General features: G+C 34.3%; 1 protein-coding gene and 1 long non-coding RNA gene across 2 annotated transcripts; both read right to left on the minus strand.

The window, feature by feature from the left end:
- Positions 1–3106: 3106 nt before the first annotated feature.
- LOC143561183 (putative ABC transporter B family member 8) lies at positions 3107–12241 on the minus strand. Its single transcript, XM_077049308.1, has 8 exons — positions 11978–12241; positions 11161–11215; positions 10765–10943; positions 9982–10439; positions 8314–8854; positions 5728–7194; positions 4348–4763; positions 3107–3628 (listed from the first exon to the last, which is right to left on the minus strand). Exons 1-8 carry the CDS (start codon positions 12200–12202, stop codon positions 3274–3276), a joined length of 3696 nt encoding a protein of 1231 aa, XP_076905423.1. The 5' UTR covers positions 12203–12241; the 3' UTR covers positions 3107–3273.
- A 5886-nt stretch (positions 12242–18127) lies between these two features.
- On the minus strand, positions 18128–19119 carry LOC143561175 (uncharacterized). Its single transcript, XR_013140254.1, has 3 exons — positions 18724–19119; positions 18533–18608; positions 18128–18450 (listed from the first exon to the last, which is right to left on the minus strand). It is a non-coding gene; the product is annotated as an uncharacterized LOC143561175 (long non-coding RNA).
- Between the last annotated feature and the right edge of the window lie 490 nt (positions 19120–19609).

Here is a 19609-nt window from a genome sequence, read left to right on the forward strand (position 1 = left end):
CACTTGTTGAATATAAAAAGAGGCTTCACAAACCTTGTCTACTCCCCTTGATTTATAGCAATTAAAATAATCTAACGTATGCACTTGCACCTTCCGATTAATATAACAAATTGTTGAAAACTCATACGAATAACAAATTAATTCTCATAGTATGAATCAAGTGTTTACTCAAAAATTGTGCCAACCAAAGCAGGTAGGAGGTAGCTCGTGAGTAATATGTTGCAATGATTGTTTAATTGATGAACAACAATAAAATCAATATGGCGGCGGCTGAGTATAACTTCCTAAAAGAGATTAAAGGACAGATACTTTTCACCTTATGTCCGATCGAACACAAACATCAAGGAGCATAAAAATTCTGGCGATACCTCAACGGACGTCTCGGCTATTCAATAAGCAAACACCCTGATAACCAAAAACGCAACTTCGATCTTTGAATTTTCTTTTTTAAGAACTTCAAGTGAATTTTATTTAGAAACAAATGAGCCTAAGCTCTGATACCAATTGTTGGCCTAGACGGATCAAACAATCGAATTAAACAAACCTATCAAACAAACAAACACGTGATATTGGGGTAACAACCCTCGACTCTTTTCATATAATCAAACGAACATAACAAACGAACTTCACGAACTTATCAAACGTAGATGAAGATGAGACTCCTTTGGCTCTCTCTTGGCTCTCTCTCAACTCTCACAAATAAAACTAATAATCTAGACCTTATATATAGACTTATTAAACTTGCTCACCAAGTCATACCTTTCCTAAACCTAATACAATTCAAATAACTAAATTATAACTTAACAAAATAAACCTTTAACTTTTCTAATAATTCAAGATTAATCCTTCAGCTACTAATTCAACCGATCAGTTCTATCACTTTTAGTTGGAAACCCAACAAAGATGAGAAAACTCCCTGACTCAACCTCCAAACACTTTTTTTTTTATCGCATGTAAGACTTGATCCCAATATCTTTCACAGTGTCATTCAATAGCGCTATATATTGTACGTGTTGACTAATATACTTTAATATACAGTCTCTCCCACTTAATCTTGTTTTCTATGGAGATATACTTTAATCTTTTATATTTGGAATTTATTTAACAAGGAAATATACCCGCGTGTTACAATAAAACACGCGTTTTTTTTCCTGCATTCACTTGTGTTATCTCAAAAGCTTTTATTATTGAAAGAACTCCAACACCAAACTCAACATAACACCATAAGTCATAAAATGAACACTTCCATTCACATTGCATACCAAAAGTATACTGCTTCAAAAAATTAATTTGGCCAATATATGTTTTAACCAATTTACTTTATTACCATTAAAAATTAATTCGGCGACTAAGAGTTCGATGCCAAGTAAATTTCTTTTCTCTCAGCAGTTCTTCTGTGTGTTACAATTGAAAACATTTATGATTGAGAACATGAATCACCCCGAACCTTGGTAGTTTTGCCGTTGGATTAATTTAAAAGATAGGTTAAAAAATCAAAGTATCATTATCATCATCATCGTACTCAGTATATCCCACCAATAGCAAAGCTATGGTAAGATATGAGAAGGGTAAGATGTAGACAACCTTACCTCTACCTCATAGGGATAGAGAGGCTGCTTCCGGTGAGACCCCGGCTCGATAGTAGTTTTGCATCAAGCCTTGGACATAAGGCACATAGCACTCAATCATCGGGACACCGGCTGCTTGGTGCATGTATCCTTGTCTTTCGGCTATCAACGACACCACATGATGCATGATTACCCTTCCGCCACTTTTAACGTTATTTTCATGAGAATAGTAAAATAACGTCAAAATTAGTGCAATTTCACTTTTGCCCACCCGGAGGTTCACACATATATACATTATATGCGAGCTCCGCGAGTAGGGTGTAAGTGCAAGATACAAAAGCAAGCAAGCAAGCAGCCACACTAAAACAATTGCAAAATGATATTAAACTTTAATTACTGAACCAATAAAACACGTGATTGTGCGTTACTCCTTGAGAAAAAAAAAAGGCTAATTAAAATCCACTCTTTTAAAAACTATCCAGCCTACAAAAATCAATAATCTGTAAATTGAACATTTTATCCGAAATGATGTTAAAGAAACTAAAAACATTCAATATTTAATTTAGCATAAAGAAAGTCAAGCAACGAGCATGCATGGTTTACTTTAGTTTTTAACAAAAAAGAAGCTTAAAACCATATTCTGGCCCAATTAACCATATGTTTATTCCAAATAACCCTCACAGGCTCACAAGTATAATTTCAGCCCAATAATTTGTATCCATGTTGGTTGATTTTGTAACCGGCTCAAGGGCTTCAATCATGTCTTTGTATAAAAAATACCTAACCCATCTAGACATATCCAAAGTCCCAAAACAATTATCTTATTTAGCTTTAGACATGCACAAACCGGTTAATCGGTTATTCGAAAACCAATTAATTTAATAATCAATTAGTGGTCAACTAACTGGTTAATCGGTTATTCGAAAACCTGTTAATTTAATAATCAGTTAGTGGTAAACGGTCAACTAACCGGTTAATTGGTTATTCGAAAACCGGTTAATTTAATAATCAGTTAGTGGTCAACGGTCAACTAACTGGTTAATCGGTTATTCGAAAACTGGTTAATTTAATAATCAGTTAGTGGTTAACGGTCAACTAACCGGTTAGATCGGTGAATCAGGTCGGGTACTACCCCATTTTTAAGCGCAAAAATCTTAATCGATATAACTGGTTTCGGGTATAACCGAATTGGTTAACGATAAATAACCGGGAAGAAAATCAGTTTTTAAAAATAATAAAAAACTTAAAACCAGTTTTGGTTAACCTGTTTTTGTAACCGGTTCTTGGTCAAAATGAAAAACTTGTAATAAATCGGCGATTATTTTCAAATACCGACCAGTTAGGGATCCAGTTAGAAACCGGTTAACTAGTTGCGGTGTGCAACTCCACTTTCACCCTTGTACTCCTTAAGATCCTCATACTTTAGGATATATACAAGTTAGTCCTTCAAAATAATACTTTGTTATGGACCTAAATCAGCAAAAACTCAATTAAAAAGAAAAGATGCACACATTCACAAAACAAATGCTAGAGTTCAACTTAAAGATGGTTAAGCTTAAAGGTCCTAGCCTCTAGTCATACATCGCATCTTAGTTATGGACATAAAACCGCACTACATACCTGACTGTCGCCTGATTATAAGCACATATCTTTCATTCTCACAACACTCGTTACTAAACATTTACATATATAATAAAGATAATACTCATGCTTTCTGAATATTAGCTAGTTGGAAGAACGCGCCTTCCTTGTTCTTGAGTTGGTTATAAGTCCCTTGTTCGACAACCTTTCCTTCCGAAACAAATGCAATCGAATCAAGGTTTCGGATTGTGTTTAGTCTATGTGCCACCACGACCGTTGTCCTTCTGACCATAATCTTGTCCAATGCCTCTTGAACAACGTGCTCTGATTGGACATCTAGCGCACTTGTAGCCTCGTCTAATAGTAGTATTGTTGGGTCTCGAATAATTGCTCTAGCAATTGAGATTCTTTGTTTTTGTCCTCCTGATAGTTGAACACCTCTTTCACCACATTCGGTATCGTATCCATCTTTAAGTGATCTACAAAAGATCGAAAATAATGGCCATCATTCATAAGTCATAACACTGATAAATGGGTCGTTCGTGGACTGTCGGGTCGGACCTGACACAAACTCGGGTATTTTACACCAATCCGAGAATGAAGTCACGTCACACACATGAAATCAAACACTTAACGTGCATTCCTGTGTTGACGTGAACACGACCCTTTTAACCCAAAAACATTTTTTAAGTTTTTTTTAATCCCTATGCTTTAACTTCTGAATTTACTTATTATTTAAATTTCTTTAAACCATTTATTTATGGGTGTAAACGACCCGAGCCAGAGCTTGACTAGGCTGTAGCTTGACTCGTACAGTTTTACTTATAGAGAGCTCGAACTCGACTAGTTTCGTGCTTTATTTCTAAAGCTCGAGCCCGCTCGTGAATAGTTTTCAACGCTTGAGCTCGGCTCCGGCCCAACTCGTTTGTTATTTTTTATTTAATCCATTTACATTTATAACTATTTTTATACATTTTTTTCAATTATAATTATATATATCACAATATATGTGTTATTTACCTTTTTATTTTTATAATAATATTATGTATATTATATAAAATTATAGCCTCACAAGCTGCCTCGAACAGAATAAGTGAAGCTCGAGCTCCAACTAATTTATGAAAAGGCTTATTTTTACGTTCAAGCTTTTTATGAGCCGATCTCGAGCAGCTCACGTTCGATTTAACAGTATACTTACGAGATGAACGTATGCGCATTCGCCGCTTTCGCAGCCTCAATCAACTCATGTTCCGAAGCATCCATCTTTCCAAACATAATATTATCCCGAATGGTACCCGAATACAACACGGGCTCTTGGCTAACAAGTGCCATGTGCTTTCGGTACCATTCTATGTTCAGCATTCGAATGTCCACTCGATCAACCTTAACCGTGCCTCTATCCGCATCGTAGAATCGTTGGATTAATGCGATCACGGTCGACTTACCGCACCCGCTTTTACCGACAAGTCCAATGCTGGTTCCGGGTTTTACTTCTAAACAAAACTCGCGGAGGATTGGGGTTTCGGGTCGGCCCGGGTAGGAGAAATCAACTTTCTTGATTTCGATACCGCCGATCAGTTTTTGGAGCTTTGATCCGGTGGAGTCGGCTCCGTCCTGTAAATGTTGCACGCAAGGTGTTTGATGAAATGTTTGTTCGTTTAATTAAATTAAATGAACAAATATGAGCACATGTTTCGTTTGTTCATGTGAACGTTCGTTTATGTTCGTTTATTTAATAAACGAACGGATATGAAGAAAGTTTTTTATACGTTTAATTAAACGGGTTGTGTTCTCAGGTTGCAGGTCTAACTCGACACGAACCCGGACACGATATGAACCCGAAAATAGTTCAAACCCGAAATTCGCGAAATACTTGTGAACCCGAATCTGATAGTTGTGAAAGACACGTGAACCTGAACCCGACCCGCGTATTCATGGGTTAACTCGAAAACGATCCATTTGACTCAATAGTTTATTTATATTATTGTTTTCACATATTAATACTTAAAATTTACATTTTACAACAACAAAAATGCAAATTTATACAGAACACTTCGATTTTAATTATTAAATATTATGTTAATTTTATTTTTAGTTTTTTTGGAATAATATACCCCACCAATTTAATTTATTACATAATATAGTAATAAATAAATTGGTTAAATGGGTCAACCCGTTCAGTCGACCCGAACCCGACCCGTGTAGTTAAACAGGTTCGTGGGTTCGACCTGCATATTCGGGGTTGACTCTAACACGACCCATTTGACTCGAAAGTTTTTTTCTTTTTATCATTTTAACATATTAATACTTAAAATTTACATTTTACAACAACAAAAATGCAAATTTATATAGAACATTTGTATTTTAATTATTAAATATTATGTTAATTTTCTTTTTAGTTTTACAATTTGGAATAATATACCCAACCAATTTAATTTATTACATATAATAAAAATAAATTGGTTAAACGGGTCAACCCGAACCCGACCCGTTTAGCTAAACGGGTTTGGGGGCTCATTTATACCAAACCAAAACCCAAAATTTTCGTGTTAGATTTGATATTTTACATGTTACTTACATGAACATTGCTCGAGATTAGCGACTGCCGATCGAAAACGGAGAAAACCGACGCAACAGCCGTAGACCCTTTCGCTATATCCGAAGTCATACTTCCAGCATCAGCTATAACTTTACCAGTACTTATTAATATAAAAAAAGTCTTGAACACATCCCCTGCAGATATCTCATTTGCATCAACTAGTTTCCCACCATACCAAAAATCCAAAGCCCAACAAATAAAAGTTAGCCCTTGCGCCAACCCGATCCCTATCCCGGCTAACCACGCCTTTTTTCTCGCCTCTCGCCTTGGCCCATCTTGCGCCTTATCAAATATTTGTAACACAATGCCTAAACTCCCAAACGACGTCACGATTCTATGGTTATAAACCGCCTCGACTGCTATCTGCGTACTCTGGTTTTGGTACTTGATAAAGTTAGCCGACATTGTCGACAACAATACTTTTCTCGCGTAGAAACATAGTATCGTTAACGGTTGGACCGCGATCATAACTAGTGCTAGCTTCCAAGCTACCACTAGTCCCATAACCATAGCTATCAACACACCCGACCCCGTTTGGATTAGTAACGACATCCGGTCCGCCACTAGTGACTTCACCATCGACGCCTCGTTACTTAGCCTAGAACACAACGCGCCACTTGCGTTGTGCTCGTCGTCAAACCAAGCCGGTTCGAAAGTTAATATTTTTTCAAGCATTTTTAGTCTTATTCTTTTTGTCAGTTGTTCACCCATGTATGCAAAATTATAATGTTGTATAAGATTAACCAAAATCGATATCACCGCAAGCGAACAAAATATTATCGAATATTTTCTAATTCGCACGTTCATTTCTTCGTGGTTTGATAAAAAGAAAGCCGATATCATGCCACCGATAGTCAATGCGTATACCGGCTGCACAGCCCCAAACGTGGCTGCAGCCAGGCTCCCGACCACCCCTTGCCGCCATTCTGGCAAGTTTAGCAAAAGCAGCCGAGAAAACGACGGTGGGGGGTGGTTCGGTGAAGATAACGAGTTGGCCAACTCGTTACCTATCATTGGTGACTCGAACAAAGCCGGGCTAGATTTAGAAGTGCTTAACCTTGAAGCACTGCTTCTTACCGCCAACGGAGTATTATTTTCGGGCTCCTTAAACGAACTAAACTGTCGTTGAAGTTTAACTAACCGAGCATAATGACCCGTGTTACTAACTATCAAGTCGTTATGCGAGCCTTGTTCGATGACACTACCGTCGCTCATGACTGCAATGACATCTGCATTTCGTACTGTGGCGAGTTTATGTGCAACAACCATTGTTGTTCTTCCCATTGATGCTTGGTCAAGCGCGGTTTGAACTAGCTTTTCGGATTCTGAGTCGAGTGCGCTTGTTGCTTCGTCTAGTAGAAGAATCACGGGGTTTTTGATGATCGCGCGAGCGATAGCGATTCGTTGTTTTTGTCCGCCTGATAAAAGCGCTCCTCGTTCGCCAACCTTCAAAATTAAAAAAAACTCATTAATAGTGGCGGTAAGATGAGTTATGGCAACGGGTCAATATGAGTAGTTTTTCAAGTTCAACCTCTGCTCGTTTGTTATTTATTATATAATTTTTGTATGTTTATATTTATAATGCTTATATATAACCCCTAATATATACTTTTTAGTTATTATTAATATAATTTATATATTATTTAATAATTATATATTTATATTAAATAATAGAGTCAATTGGTTAATAAACTCGAGGTTGACCCGTGAGTAGTTTTCCAAGTTCAAGCTCTACTTGTTATTATTTATTAAATAATTTATGTATGTTTATATTTATAATGTTTATGTATAACTAATATATATATATATAGGATCAGGATCACGTGAGAACTATTTAGAAATTGAGAACTTTGAGAACCATTTTAGACCACAAAAAACCCAAAAATTAAAAAAAAAATCATAAAACATAAAAAAAACACAAAAATGAAAAAAGTAAAAAAATCAAAATTCTTATTTATCATCCCGGTTTCATAAAAAACGTCTCGGTTTAGCTAAATTATACACATATGTACAATATGTACATAAATGTACATACATGTTTTTTTACACACATGTGTACAAAACGTAACTAGAGATTAAATAAAATTATACACATGTGTATAATACACAAAGTTTTTTTTATGGAACCGGAATGAAAAATAAAAATTTTGTTTTTTTTACTTTTTTAAAATTTTTGTTTTTTCTTTGTTTTATAATGTTTTTAAATATTTTTTAGAGGTTTTTTCTATGGCTCAAAATAGTTCTCAAAGTTCTCAATTTACAAAAATCCTTACCCTATATATATATATATATATATATATATATATATAATTTAGTTATTCTTACCATAAATTATATATAATAATAGTTAAATAATTATATATTTATATTAAATAATAGAGTCATTTAGACTCGCAAGCCAGCTCGAGCTCATAAGTGGATCTTCATTTCAGACTCGTTTACTAAATATGCTCATTTTTATAAATATGCTTATTTTTAGGCTAGAACTCGGGCATTCAAGCTTTTAGCAAGCTGATCTCGAATACTTCACTGGCAGCTGTTTGCTAGTTTTATGAACAAGTGTACCTTTGTTTCGTATCCCTCCGGAAGCTGTCGGATGAAGTTATGAGCATTAGCAGCCGTTGCAGCCGCAATAACTTCCTCCATCGTTGCATCAATCTTCCCAAACATAATATTCTCCTTTATCGACGTCCCAAACAACGCGTGTTCTTGGCTAACCAATCCCATTTGTGATCTCAACCATTTCAACTGCAGTTTCTTAATATCCAACCCGTCCACTCTAATAACACCGCGGTCTGCATCATAAAACCTTTGAACTAACACAATGGCGGTTGACTTACCGCTCCCACTCGCACCCACGAGTGCAACGGTGTTTCCCGCTTCTATTTTCAAGTTAAAGTCTTTTAGAATAATGCAGTTTGGTCTTGATGGATATGTGAACTCGATGTTTTCGAATTCTATCTGGCCGTTGATTGTTTCGGGTATTAGCCCGTTGGTGTCTTGACCGTCGATTTCTGGGACTCGGTCGATCCTGTGGAATATTCTTGATGCTGCTACTGATGCATCTGTGAAGTGGTTCAGTTCTGGTAATGCCATACCAAGTGATCTGTTGATAAATGTTTCAAAATGGGCGGGTCAGTTGAATTATGCGGGTCGGGTTGTGTTGACTAAAATATAAGGGTGAGCAGAAAATCGAATAAACGAACTATAATTTAAAAAACCTAACCTATTGAGAAAGCGATTCAGTTTTATCGTTTGGTTATGGTTAAACGTATATGAAATAACCGAATTATCCAAACTGATTTGACAGTAAAACCAATCATTATTTTTTTTATAAATAACTAGGAAGTTACCCAGCGCGTTGAACCGAGAAGGTCGGTAAAATCTGGGTGGTGGTAAAACTCAAGCGTTGAGATGATAAGTCGACGTGAATTCAGTCAGTTTCTTACGATACCAGAACTAAAACAAAAATGGCAGTTGGTCGGTTTTCGTTACGGTGGTACTGGAACCAAAACAAAAGGCACTGACTTTACGCGAATTTGGTCGGTTTCTTTCTCGTTCGTTACAGTACCGGAACTAAAACAAAAAATAAAAAAGAAAATTGGCATCCGGTCGGTTTTCGTTACATTCGTTATGGTACCGGAACTGAAACAAAAAAACCAAATGACATCAAAACCCTAGCATTGCCAGTCCCGGGCGTTGATGCAGTGAGTTTACACGAATTCAGTCTGTTTCCGTTACGTAGACAAAAATTGACGTTAGGTCAGTTCTCGTTACGTTCGCTATGCTATCGATACTAAAAAAGAAAATCAAAATGGTATGGACAAGTTTGATGCCGTCACTTGGTTAGTGGCACAAAACTTCTCTTTTATATATATATATATATATATATATATATATATATATATAATAATAATATGTTATCTGTCTGAAGATTCATTATATATTCTTTTGAAGTATGATATTTTAGTTTTATTTTTTTTATTATATATGAAAACATATTATTTTTTTAAATACTCTAAAAGTTAAAAAAATTCTTAATATTTTTAATGAAATATAATTTGATTTATTAATTAAAAGTAGCTTGAATCCACACATAGTTTATAAAAATCTTAAAGCTGCAATATTGGGTTGGTTATATACTTATATTGTTCAATATTAGCCCATAACCGAACTGAACCGGCCCGTATAGCGAAATGGTTACTAAGAAAAATTTTTAGTGAAGGTGCTTACAATCCACCCAAAATGAAAGAAAGCCCGGCTGAGTAAACGCGCCCTCCGCTTTCGCCTTTATACATTACAAGCCGACTCCCATACCAAGCGATCAAAGCCCATATCGCAAAAGAAAGCCCGGTACTCCCAACGGCAAGGCCTTTAGCAATGCCTTGCTTCAAGCCCATTTCAGTTGTGCGGTCCAAGATCGTTGAGTACTTGTTGACAATCGTCTTCTCAGCCGTGAATGAGTAGACGGTTTTTATAGAAGCAAGAGCTTGTTCCACGATACTATTCGCCTTGCTGTATTCTTGGAACGACTTTTTTGATAAATACAAGAGGTATTTCCCATAGATTAGGCCCGGGATTATCAAAAAGATTAGCGTCGGGAATGCTACTATCGACATTCTCCATGAGAAGTATGTGCAAAATGCGAGTCCTGATAAGAACACTGATGTATGCATCAAGAATTTTGGCACCTATAACATGGTGAAACAAAACATTAGCATGATGCTTATATTAATGGGCCGGGCCGGGCCGGGCTGGGCTGGAACGGGTTGACATGAAAACACTTACTTTTTTTAAAAAGTTTATAAATAACTAATTTGAGTCTTTATTACGAATTTAAACAAATGCGCTAAAAATAGAATTCGGATAACTTTTAACACGTTTGACCTTTCGGCTCATTTGACGCTTTGAGATGACTAGAGCAGTCTCGGGTAAAAATTTTATTTGACCCGTTTGAGATAAATACAACAAAAAGTAACGTGTTTATAAGAAACCGAGTGTTTATTTTTCTTTTACCTTTTCACTAAGAACTTCTTGTAGGAGGGAGGTGTCTTTGGAGATACTATTGATGATTTCCGAAGTTGTTGCTTCTTGTGAATCAAAAAAACCGACTTCTTGTCTCAAAATAGCCTCCAAATACTTGTATCGGATCTTCAAAACTTGTCGTTCGCTTATTTTACTCCAGCAATACCCCTCTGTAAACGAGAATTCCATGAGAATGAAAACCAAATCTCACTATTGGTTTTGTGTGCTTATATTGTATGACATAGGCCACGATTTTATTAAATAATATTAACAAAACACATAAAGATACTTTCTTTATACAATTTGGGAAATCGTAGTTGTGCATATACCGTATACACATATAAAATATATAACAAAATAAAACAAAAACAAAAGAGAGAAGTTTACCCATAAAAGCCATCACCATAACTCCTAATCCAATGTAAACAAAAGCTAAGCTACACTGTACAAACACAAAAGAAAACAAATGAAAAGGGTTAAATAAGTCAGCTCTACATAACTCGGTTAATTAATCGGGTTAAACTGATCAACTGGAACATGACCTTAGCACAATAATATTAAACGGGTTAGATATTATAATTTTTTAGGTCTTGTCAGGAATTACCACCCCTAACAAAAAAAATAGAAAAAAAAACTCATTTGCGGCGGAATATGCAATCGCCATATATACATCGTTACTAAGAAAACTAAATTTTAATAAGGAATTATAAAATGAGAAATTATAATCAGTTTGTAGCATTCACCAAATGTCCTACTTGCGGTGCGCGCATATAATCTATATATGTGTGAACCCTCGGGTGGACTAAAGTAAAATTGCACTAATTTTGACGTCATTTTACTAATATCGTGAAAATAACGTTAAAAAGTGGCGGAAGGTTAATCAGGCATCATGTGGTGGCGTTGATAGCTGAAAGACAAGGGTACATGCACCAATCGGCCGATGTCCCGATGGTTTAGTGTTATGTGCCTTATGTCCAAGGCTTGATGCAAAACTACTAATAAGCCGAGGTCTCACTGGAAGCAGCCTCTCTATTCCTACAGGGTAGAGGGAAGGCTGTCTACATCTTACCCTTCTCAGAGCCAGCCATAGCTTTGCTATTGGAGGGATTTACTGAGTACGATGATGATGATGATGATGATTTCACCACCATTTTACATATTTTAGAAGACAAATAATATGTTCTTGAATAAAATACATGCTAACCTTTGAGATTTCATCCATGAAGTTGTCTTGGTTCTTTTGAACACTTCTACCATAACCCAAATGGTTAAAAAGTCTACTAACAAAAAGTAGTAAAACATTTGTAGACATTCCATCACCAATGGCTCCAAGTGTGCCCAACAATATGAGCAACTTGTCGAACAAATCCGCATACCGGAATATTATAGTTATCGACTTCTTCTCCGGCGACTTAGTCGGAGAACTCATCTTTTAGTTGAAGCTTCTTAAAACAAGTAGAAGAAGATGTGTTAGGAACTACCCTTTGCCTTGTTTGAATGTAAGTGCATGTATATATATACATATACATTTAGACTTATTGGGTTGGTATATATATTTATATGTGTGAAAAGATGTGTAGAGAATTGAATATGAATAATTAGTACATAAGTGGAATACTAAGCATGGAAAAGATGTTGATATTGGCAATGATCCTTTACTATTATTTTATGCTTATACTTTTTATTGCTTTTCATGGTTTTTTCCTTTTTGTTTTCTACTAATTTAATATTTTATTTCATAATTATTGCTTTTGTATGTAAAATCATGCTAGTGACTACTTTCCCTAGTAATCCTGTAGAACTATAAACTAAATATTGTTGTCACACCTTTATAACAATAAAACCATTGAATTGATTTGAATAGATGAATACAATTAAAACCCCATATCTTTCTAGTGTTGTGTTACCTAAAACCCTAAAAATATCTTTCTATTTATAGTCTAATCCTATATTAGACTAACTAGCTTTAAAACCCGTGTATTACACAGGATTTGTCAAGTGAAAACATTAATAAAGTTCATTATTTTAAATATAGACGCGAAATTAAAGGTAAAAAATGATATATGTAATACAAACAATAAAAATGCTAGAATCTCAATTTTACATTCATATGGAAAACATAAACACGAAATAAATAATGTTATAAATTCAATACCACTATGAGTTAGAAGAAGCAGTAAAAACATATCCAAACGAATTCACAACAATAATAAAACCAAAAAATTAGAAGTACATAGAATGATTGATACATATCATATGAAAGCAACTACAATGAAAAGTTGTTTTTGTATGTGATCCTATTTCTTTTGTTGAAATTTATTATGTGATAGGTGTTTGTTAAGTAAAAAAAACGAATTGATGGTTTCTAACTCGAATTATAACTTTTCAGCAAAAAACACGAATTGTAGGTCTCTAAATTTTTTAGTTATAATTAATCATGTTTTAATGTTTAAAAGTTTTTTTTAATTGATTTATCTTTCGAATATAAAATTAAAGATTCAAAATTAAATAATCACATAATTGAAAATTTAAATTAAATAACATAATTAAAGTTTTATACATATATGAAGTGAAACACTTTGTATAATTCAAACTGAATTCATGAGTCCTTATTCTTTAAAAATGTTGTCATCTTTAATAAAAACTAAGGTATAGATTAAACATAATTATATTTTAGATATTAAATATATCTAAAGTATTGTGTTTAGATATTAAACATATATTTTAGATATATTAATAAAAACTAAGGTATAGATTAAATATATTTTAGATATTAAATAAGGCTAGACCGAATAAGAAACGTTGTGTTTCGAGAGAGATTAGGGGTAGCAAACATAGCAGACAAGATAAGAGAATGGAGATTGAGATGGTTTGGACATGTGAAGAGAAGACAGGCGACGAATCATGTTAGATCCGTAGAAAACATTACTATAGAGGGGACGAGGGGTAGAGGACGACCTAAATTGACTTGGGATGAGAGGATTAGGCATGATTTGATAGACCTAAACCTCTTCGAGGACATGGTTGAGGATAAGAATTTTTGGAGAAGTAGAATTAAAGTTAAGGATTTTTAGAAAGAAATGAATACCTTAGGGCGTATACTTAACTTATTTAGGTCACATACCATAATGGTATTTTCCTTACATATATTATTATTATTATTAGTTTTTATATAACTGTTGAACTTTGATTTCCTTTGTTTTGCTTCATACATATGTATTTAGAGCCGAGGGTCTCTCTGGAAGCCACCTCTTTATCCCTTTGGATAGAGGTACGGTGTGCCTACATCCCACCCTCCCCAGACCCTACTTATAGTTTTGCTGTCGGTGGGACTTCACTGGGTATGATTGATTGATTGATTGATATATTTTAGATATTAAATTGTTGTAAATGGTCATTAATGTGTGCATGATATCTAAATATATTGAAAATGTGGTAACTCATGGGTCAAACTATTTTCACCCATGACCCATGGATAGCACGGATTAAGGAGAAGAGAGATTAGAAGATTTATACTAGGATAGAATGTTGTTAGAACAATTAAGCATCATTATTTTTATTTAATAGTATAGTAAGATATGATAAGATTACAAATAAGCACCTAAAGATAACAAACACTATAAACATTCACCAATACTCTATGACTCGAGATAACAATTTCTTTGACAACTTGAACTTTATGCGAGAATACTCGAACTTCAAACAAGAAACATTTGTCCAAACTCCAAAGCGTTTTCTTTAACCGAACACATGAATTGACATTGACTAGTTGACATGTTGACATTAACTTAAGTATATCAATTACAGTAGACTTAAATTTTAGACTAATGTTATCAATATGTTGTATCATCTTTAGACCCTTGTCAACATCCTTTGTATTATCTTCGTATCAACATCTTGTATCATATTTAGACCATGTCATATCAAGCATACCGTGATCTTTAATTTGACAAGTTTAGGTCTTAAATTCAAGATCCAACACTAATTTGACTCCAATAAAAACTCACATATATGTCACCTATTCTCCATCCATTCTCTCTAAACAAATTTCATGCAGACCACATATTCCTTCATTGGAAACCAATTACAGCATTATTGGTTAAAACAAAATTAAATTATTGATGATAGACGTGAGTTTTGTTCATTTGTTCATTGTCATTGATTATATAAACATGAACACATCGGTGGCTCCCAAAACCGTTAAAGACGAATTTCTACCTGATTAGACATTACAATCAATAGTTAACACAATTCAAACATAAAGTCATTAAGGAGAACCTCAACAAAAACAAATGAAACTAAGCATAGATGGAGCTAGTGTAAAGTTTGCGGTTTTGATGTTAACTTAAATAAAACAACGTAGGGATTTCACCCTTGTACTCTTAATTTGATGTGCACAAGAAAACTGGTTAATCGATACAACTCGAGAACTTAACTTGGAACCGAACCGGTTTCAACCTGAAGCTGTTTAGGGTTATAAATCAATTTGTGCACCTCCACTTGTAACATGTTTACATCAAAATGAATATAACCAAAAAATATAAGAAAATCATTCATATCTCGGTGTTGTACTTGGTACTTGTAAAAAAAATTACGAGACAAAATAAAATGGTTGTTAAAACTTAAAAGTTGAAATCCCAAAATACGTGTTCAATTATTGAAATGAATTATTTAGATTTGCTTTTCTCTATCCCTTTTTCGTCTAAATAAATAAATATATTGCCCATAATGGCTTTCAACACCCACAATCCGACGAAATAACTATACTTTTTCAATTTAAAATTTATTTATACACGTAACAAATCATTTTTGTCGTTTGCTTTTTGGGCGAATTTTGTTTTTAATATTTTCTTCATTTATTTTAAGTAACAGTAAGTTTGGTCAAACAGAATAGAATCATCCATAATCAAGGTCAAAATGATTATTATTTATGTAAACGGTTAAAGGTTTGTTGTTATTTAAAGGAAAATTAAACTTTATTAATTTTAAATCTTTTATGTTGGCTGATAAAAAATTCATCTCATTAAATGTAGCAGTGCTCTCACTTTTCACACTACTTGTTTTTAATTGACTCCCAATATTATAAACTTAACTCCGTTAAGTTTTTATGGATTTCAATCTAATACTTTAGGGCTTTTGATAGAAAGGATGGCACGAATCAATTGGTGCAAATTCTACCTCGAATTACTAGTGCTCCAAAGGAAGAAATTGTTTTTCAATGTGGGTGTTTGAACTTTCCAAATAACAAAAAACAAGCCGTTTTACATCAATCGATTTGTATTCTCTTTTCGATCAAGAGCATTAGAGCATCAGCTTGAAATTAGTGTGAAAGGTGGAACCAATGACAACAATTTTCTGAGATGAAATTATTCGGGCTATCTCAAAATACACGATTAATAAAATTCAATTTACCTTATTTGAAAACAAAGCTCATAGTTAGTTGTTAGAATCTAGAATTGATGCATGTTGATATCATCAAAAAAATAAAGAAGAAGAATAAGAAGGAAACTAATACATGAATGATTTAGGAAATAAAAAGAACCACGTGGTAAAATCAAATGAAATGATATTGGGAGAATATGTTCTTTCTGGCTTGTTATTTAGCTAAGGAAAATAACTCATTTACGAAACACATACCGTATTAGAATGTAATTTTGAAATTGGCATATTCATGTGTTTTGAAGTGAACATATTCTCTTTTGCACTATCCACAAAATCATCACTAGTTTGTGGATTTGTTTGTGTAGCCGTTTTTAAAAAGGCTGAAATTCTACACGTTTTAACAAAAAACCAAGTATGGATCGTGTGCATCTCATGATTTATTAGCATCTTATGTTGCCCGATCTTATCAAATAATGTACGTTATGGTGTCTTGAGTTTGCGTAGTTGATCATCTAGCTTTAGAACTAAAGTGGGAATTTATCGATCAAACTACATGGACTGAAAATGAACTTAGAAATGAAATTAGAGACGAGTACTTTCAAAGTTGCATTCCGTTCAACAATATCAGGAGATTCGATTCTTCTGCTTGTCAACAAACTACTATTCATTCTTCTTCTTTTAACAAACAAACTATGCAACACAACAAAAATCATGAAGTGATTTAGTACCAGTAGTACTACTATTTCGATTATTTATCATAGACAATGGTTATGTAAAAACGTATTAGTTAATTTAATGAAACCGTACTAAACACAGTCTGTGCGCCCCTAGGTATTCTCTACCTACCCACCTGTGTCGGTGTCGGGTACATGTACCCTTTTGTTGAAGGTCGTTCGAACTTTTCCTAGGAGTATATGGCATGGGCTAATTCAGCGTTATAGCGCCTGGTACTCGAATATTGGCTCGAGGTATTTTCCTAACCCCTTCTTACCCTGAAAAAGCAGGGTCACCTTACGTCCTTGAAACGATAACCATGTTTCGGCTAACCTAGACTCCTCCGTCCCCTGACCAACAAGGGGTAGTATAGGAATATTCACATGTTGTCCATCGACTACGTCTTTCGGCCTGATCTTAGGCCCTAGCTCACCCTCTGTGGACGAACCTTGCGGAGGAACCCTTAGGTTTTCAGGGCATTGGATTCTCGCCAATGTATGTGTTACTCAAGCCGACATTCTCGCTTCAGCTTTGTCCACTGCCACTCGCGCGGGTGCTTCATTCTAAAACGTAACGCTCCCCTACCGATGTATTTTTGCATCCCATCAATATAACATAAACTAGCGTATATGAGCTTGTACAACTATTATAATAGGGCATAAGCTACTATATGTGTGCAATATAACATTTATAATGACCGTCTAAGGGTAAAAACATTTGTTATTTTGTTACATTAGTAGAAATATTTATTAGTTGATATATTTGATGATTAAAAATATTATATAACAGACAAAGACTAATTTTTATACTGTATTATTATAATTAACATTTTACAAGTTTAAGTGGTTGAGGTAATATATTCAGAGACATTATTTAAAGGGGGTTTTCTCAGAGGTTATGCAATGCGGTTTCCTCACCCGTAATAGGTCGATCTCTTTATGAAGATGGAATAAAGATGATCGGGTGGTCACTAGGCAATGATCAGTGATCTAAATGGCTGTTTAAAAAGAAAACAAAAGACTACATTTTTACAACGAATCACAACACTTAATATAATCATGATGTATTACTAAAACAATAATAGCTTTTTTTTTCATAAAGCATATTCCTCCTGTCTTCTGATATTAAACACCTAGAAGATTAATAGTTATTATGAAATATATTTGAACGAGATTTTAGAACCCGCGCGTTGCACTGGTTTGTGTTGATAAAACTGATTAGGTTGATTAGGTGTTTTGCGTCAATCAAATTTTATTAAATGTTGAATTAAGAATTTTAAATGAATTGGAGATGGGCGCATAGCTCTTTTCAAATTCACTTCACATTCCATCCGTTGTGAACATGGTCTTAAAACTTTGTAAGCATCCCAAACATACCAAGGACTTCATAGTACAAATAAACATTGAAGAAATGACGGAAACATGTTTAATATGATTGAAATTGCAAGTTTTTGTGTAATAAAATATACAGAAGAATATTGTGTTCTCGTACTTGCATTTACAGTATGTTAAAGCTTGCTGCTAATTTGTAGCCAAGAACGTCCTAGATCATGTTGCACCTTTGTAGTAAAAAACCTTAGACCTGCACTGCCAAAACCAATCTTTTACTATCTTATTTTTGTATTAATATAAAGAGGGAAAGAAAAATAAAACAAAAGTCTCACGTTTATGAATCAATTTAGCAAAGTCATATAATCGGATTTTACTAACGGACCTAAAAAATTGACGGAAGAACCATCGCTAGATATAAAAAAACTACTACCATGAGGAGAAAGAAATAGCATAAAATATGCTTATTATAGCCCGATATGTGTCAATGGGCATCAAGAGTTTAGCAAAGTACATGACAACTTACAATGTAAAAGAAGATCAGGATTCGAGTCCAAAAACTTGTATGTGTTCTCACGATAGATGTCTCATGTGTAAGCCGAAATTGTGAAGGATCTGCAATTTCCATAAATTTAATAATTAACAATGGGATGTCCTTTATTTAATTATTTTATTAAAAAGTCGATAAAAACAATATTAACAATATTACCATTAGAAAATTCGTAGTCGTATGATAATGTCTCCTCCTATTGCTTCCAGCCTCGGCTATACAAATTAAAGGGATACACATAACATTAAACCTACTTTTATAATCACAAATAAGTCATTATTTGTTTATAAAATGGATAACAAAGTGACAAAATGCTAGTAAATGTAATGTACCTTTAATCTCCTGAGAGCCATTGTAATAGTGGTGCATACAACGTGTACAACCGCTAAAATGAATATGAGTATGTGCAACTGATACAACCCGTCCACGGTTACGATCAGCACATTGCTTTGTCAAAAGTAAGAATTAAGATATCAATATAATAGTGTGACCAAGGATAGTATGATCAACTAAGTTACCTTCTTGCAACTTGACCCATGGCACCAGTGAGAACTCTATGCTACAGTGCTCAATTTTGGGGGGGAAACTGGAAAATTTGGTACATTACAGGGACAATGTATGTGATTTTTAGCAACTATATAGCTCAACCTTTTGTTGCTTTAATGCTAATATGTAAAATTTTGTATAATGTGCAGTTAGTAAGAAAGACGAATAGATGTTGGAAGGGCTATACACTAACCATCGCATTCGGTTACTAAGGCTGATGTGATCACAACGTCTTTTGCTGCCGTTTCGTCTCCGATGAGGTGAGCCGTTTCGTCTCTCTCTCTCTATCATCTCCTCTGTTAAGGATAATTGAATA

Source organism: Bidens hawaiensis, unplaced genomic scaffold (assembly GCF_021521415.1).
Source record: "Bidens hawaiensis isolate Kalapana, Puna unplaced genomic scaffold, B.hawaiensis_p1.1 tig00020589_1, whole genome shotgun sequence".
Taxonomy (NCBI): Eukaryota; Viridiplantae; Streptophyta; class Magnoliopsida; order Asterales; family Asteraceae; genus Bidens; species Bidens hawaiensis.

What these genes read in the sequence shown, in the direction of transcription:
- LOC143561183 (XM_077049308.1), bottom strand. Translation starts at nt 12,202, where the DNA reads ATGAGTTCTCCGACTAAGTCGCCGGAGAAGAAGTCGATAACTATAATA. An exon ending in AAGAAGTTCTTAGTGAAAAG is followed by an intron (nt 10,440 to 10,764) that starts GTAAAAGAAAAA and finishes ACCATGTTATAG; the next exon opens with GTGCCAAAATTCTTGATGCA. An exon ending in TAATCTCGAGCAATGTTCAT is followed by an intron (nt 4,764 to 5,727) that starts GTAAGTAACATG and finishes CAACATTTACAG; the next exon opens with GACGGAGCCGACTCCACCGG.